This window comes from Trichechus manatus, unplaced genomic scaffold (genome assembly GCF_000243295.1).
Source record: "Trichechus manatus latirostris isolate Lorelei unplaced genomic scaffold, TriManLat1.0 scaffold00001, whole genome shotgun sequence".
Taxonomy (NCBI): Eukaryota; Metazoa; Chordata; class Mammalia; order Sirenia; family Trichechidae; genus Trichechus; species Trichechus manatus.
Window position 1 is genome coordinate 34,608,152 of NW_004443937.1, and position 3,939 is coordinate 34,612,090.

General features: G+C 45.2%; 1 protein-coding gene across 1 annotated transcript in view; it reads right to left on the minus strand.

Moving 5' to 3' along the window:
* Window positions 1–257: 257 nt before the first annotated feature.
* Window positions 258–3,939, minus strand: part of ERC2 (ELKS/RAB6-interacting/CAST family member 2) — an 857,293-nt gene continuing 853,611 nt past the window's right edge. The window contains exons 16-17 of the mRNA XM_004368755.1: window positions 2,396–2,524; window positions 258–380 (exon numbers count right to left, since the gene is read on the minus strand). Coding sequence (XP_004368812.1) covers window positions 258–380; window positions 2,396–2,524 — 252 coding nt within the window. The remainder of the gene's footprint in view (window positions 381–2,395; window positions 2,525–3,939) is intronic.

Consider the following 3,939-nt stretch of genomic DNA (forward strand, 5'->3'; position numbering starts at 1 on the left):
TAAGTTCTTAAAGTCATGGACCCCCTAATAAAGTCATAACTATCTCTTATCTGTCTTATTTTGATTGACATGATCCAAATGGTCATCAAAGGACTTAGATTCTTGTCCTAGGGCTTGAAGGCAGGGGTTATACCTGGTCCATCGCACTCTACCCAGAGCCCAGTGTAATGGATGGCACAAAACAGATGCTCAGAATATTGGCTGAATGAGCTCAAACTAGCAGCAAGTCTTTAGTCAGTTCAAGCCATTATGGGGGCCTAGATTTCTCGTCTGTAGAGGGGGATGAGGCTATCTGGGTCTGTGTTCATGGGGTTGCTTGGAGTGTTCACTGAGATGAAGAACGTGAAAATGGAGGCCAGCACCATCCTCCTAACAGCACCCTTCAGAAACATTTATCAGACATCCTGTTACGTGGTCTGAGCCAAACACTCCCCAAGGAATGCTAACTCTTCTGGGAAGGGCACCACCTCTCAGCAATCATTTCTGCCCTATGACCACCTCCAGTGTCGGTGGGCAAGCATAAGAGGGTCAACAGAGTAAGCAAGACACTCTAGCTTGAGATTATAGATCTTGGGAAAAGTAGCAGGAGACCAGCTTTTGTAAGAAGTATCATTCACAAGGTTGATCTATTTGATTAGGTGCCCCATCTCCAGCAGAACAAATTAGCATAGGTGTCTCTGTGATGAGGCAAACCACTGTTCCCTCAGCAGGTCCTTGGGGGGACCCACACCTGAGTTTGGCTCCAAATCCTTCTTTCTGTCCCCACAGTGCTCTCTCTTCCTGTCTCCCTGCGGGAAAACCCAAGGTGGCCAGAAGATAGGTGTGGCTCACAGAACAGCTGGAGTGGGGTCTGCAAACCCCCCACCAATAAAATCTCACACCCACCCTTCATGCAAGATTGTAAAGGAGCAAAGGGGCAGGGACAAGAACGAGACTGAAGAGATTTTATTAGGAGGATGCCAGTTACCAGGGCAAGTGTGTGTGGGGAGGTGATGGTGGTGATGAGGGGTAAGAATGGAACAAATAAAACCAAAGAAAAACAAAAACACAGACTTACAAGATGATGACATAAAATTAATATTTCTCTCCACTTTCCAGCTCTCCAAACCAAGAATCATTTCTGAGAGCTAAACACACAAACTGGTACCTTTCTGCACTTGGCTTCAGAAATCTGGACGTCCTATGTGAAAACCTTCTGCAGTGTTGGGGTCTCTGAGGGCAGATGCTTCCAGGTGTAAGAGCACAGCTAAGTTCAGGGGTTGGGGAGCCTCCTGCTCAGGGCTGCCTCACTGCGCAGCTCCAGGGAGCACCTCTTATGTTGGACTCTATTAAATAGCACCCCCTGGAGTTGTGCTCCCAGTAAAACAGCTCGGAGACTTGGAATCTTAATACTTTGGGATTCTAGTGAGATGAGGTGAAAAGGAAACACAGCTACGGGAACAAACTCTGTAGGAGCATAATAAGCACTCTTCACCCAATAAACAAAATAACCCACCCCCATCCATACAGGTAATTCCAGCAAGTCCTCCCCCTCACATATCCAGAAATACATAGCAAAGGCGTTTACGTCTTTCCCGATGATTCTATTCCGTTACCTACTGCCACATACCTCCTGAAATTTACTGTACAAGTTACATTAGGAACACAGAAATGGGGACATAGCACAATAAAGGAAGAAATGCTGCTAATACCGACTGCAGTGTTATATGCTAGTTTACATTTAATTTCATAATTCATAATTTCCATGTAATTCACCTTCAAGAATTTTCATGCCAAGCACTCAACAGTTTTTGCATTTGGTTGGGTGAATGTGAACATCGTTGAAAACCGCAGGAGGTTTTGCTTTTGTCAGTCTGTCTTTCCTTTTGCTTTACTTAGTCAAGGGAGGAGATGGGGTCCTAATCAAGCAAACCAGACCCCTAGACCTGACTGACTAACATGCGAGCAAAACCGATTTCTGGTCATGTTATTTCACCCCACCGTCAATTTGCATCACTAACGAATTTTCTAGGAAAGTGCCCAGCAAACCGAAGGCTTCTCTGGTTGCCAAGCTCAAGGAAACAAAGTGCTTTCTCTGAAAACTCTGAAAGAGACATTCCAGAGTCACCCGCCATTAGATACCGAGCGAGCGATAGACTACATATCTGTGAACGAAGGAAGGAGGGGAGGAAAGAATATACATAACATAAACAAGAAAAGACAAAACCTTAAAGAGGAAAGAGAAAGGAAAACATTTAGATTCCTTGAGTGATGGAAATAAATACCAAAGCTATTAGTTTCAGTTCAAAGAACGTATCACTTTATGCTGTTTATTATTTCTTGAGGATTATTTATTTTATCTTAAAATATCCAAAGGGTAAAAGGGGTCCTGGAGGGAGGCGGCGATGAAACTGACCTGGTCCGGAGAGGGTCTGTGGTTGGAGCGCTGCGACCTCCCAGGAGATCGGTGGTGGTGGTGATGGTGGTGGTGGTGATGATGGTCCTCATCATAGTTGTCTGCCATCAGCTTCATTCTGTTCTGGGTCTGTGCAAAACAAAAACCAGGCAAGATTCCATCAGGAGCTAGAAGACCAGCCAAAGAGATTCGGGGCATAATTACTGCACCTGTAGGGCTCCCTGTGGTCCTGATCCAGAAGTTTTTATTTTTAGTCAAATTGAAATTTAATAGAGAAAGCACCGTGCCATTAGCTTCGGTGAAAGAGGCTTTGTCACATCCTTGAAACTACAGTGTTCTTGGAGCTTCATTTGTAGATGTAAATGGGCTTCCCCCATGTGATTTAAGGCAGGAAATGGACATACTGTAAAGTCCTTTGCTTTACCTTATCAAGCAAACACAGGGTTCCAGAGTAAGCTTGCAATCACAAACTGCCAACAATCACATCGTATACTCTGGAGCAAGCAAGAGAAGGACGCCCTGGATGAAAAGGTGGCAAAGGGCTGGGTAGAGACACAGAACTGCAGACCCACTGTGGTCTCGTGGGACAAGGCAGCGGAATCCACTAAAAGCTGTCAAATGCAACAACAGCAATGGAGATGGTCTGCTGCTGTGATGCCTTCTAGGGAATGAGCTCTCTGTGGGCCATCTGAGTTGACACTGTTCCTTGGGGAAACTGGGCAGAACAAGCGAAGGCAATAGAAAACAACTGACCGTTCTAATTTCCACCCCATGATGCTTGTCCCAGGAGGAAACTGGGCATTGGAGCTAAACCCCCTGGGCCATAGAACTGCATTGTTTTATTATGTAGGGCAAGACATGGAAGTGCGATGAATGGACCTAACAGGGTCACAGAATCTAGAAAAATACCTGAAGACCACGGAAAAAGGCAGATAAAAAGATCCAGCTCAGAAAGTCACATACTATAGAGGTGACATATGTGGGTTTGGGGATAACTGCCTGGACTGAAGTCCCGGATCCACCCCTTCGACAAGTTAACTGTTTCTATGTCTCAATTTGCTCAACTCTAAAGTGGGTGTAATAGTCCCTCTCTCCCTGGGATTGCTATAAAGAGCAAGTGACATGATGAACTTCAAGTGTCAGTCCAGTACCTGGCAATAATGAGCTCACAATAAAAGTCTAATACTGATATTACTATGATTGTTTTTATTGTTTGATACAAGAAATTCCTCCTTTTCTATACTTGCTGTTCCTCTGTCTGTGATGCCTCACCTGTTCCCTTTCCTCGCTTCTAACTTCTGTGTCTGGCTAACTCACAATTTTTCTCTAGGCACTTTTTCCTAGTCCACCCCTGAGGCCAGCTGACATGTGGCTCCTGCTTACCTGTGTTCTCTAACCATGGACTTATCTGTCCATCTACCTGTAGGGCTTGAGCATCCTGAAGGCAGATGTGATCTCTTTCATCTCTCTCTCCCCAGAATCTCGCACATGACCTAGTGCACGCTGGACACACACTACATGCTGCTGGGATAAGTGAATGCAAG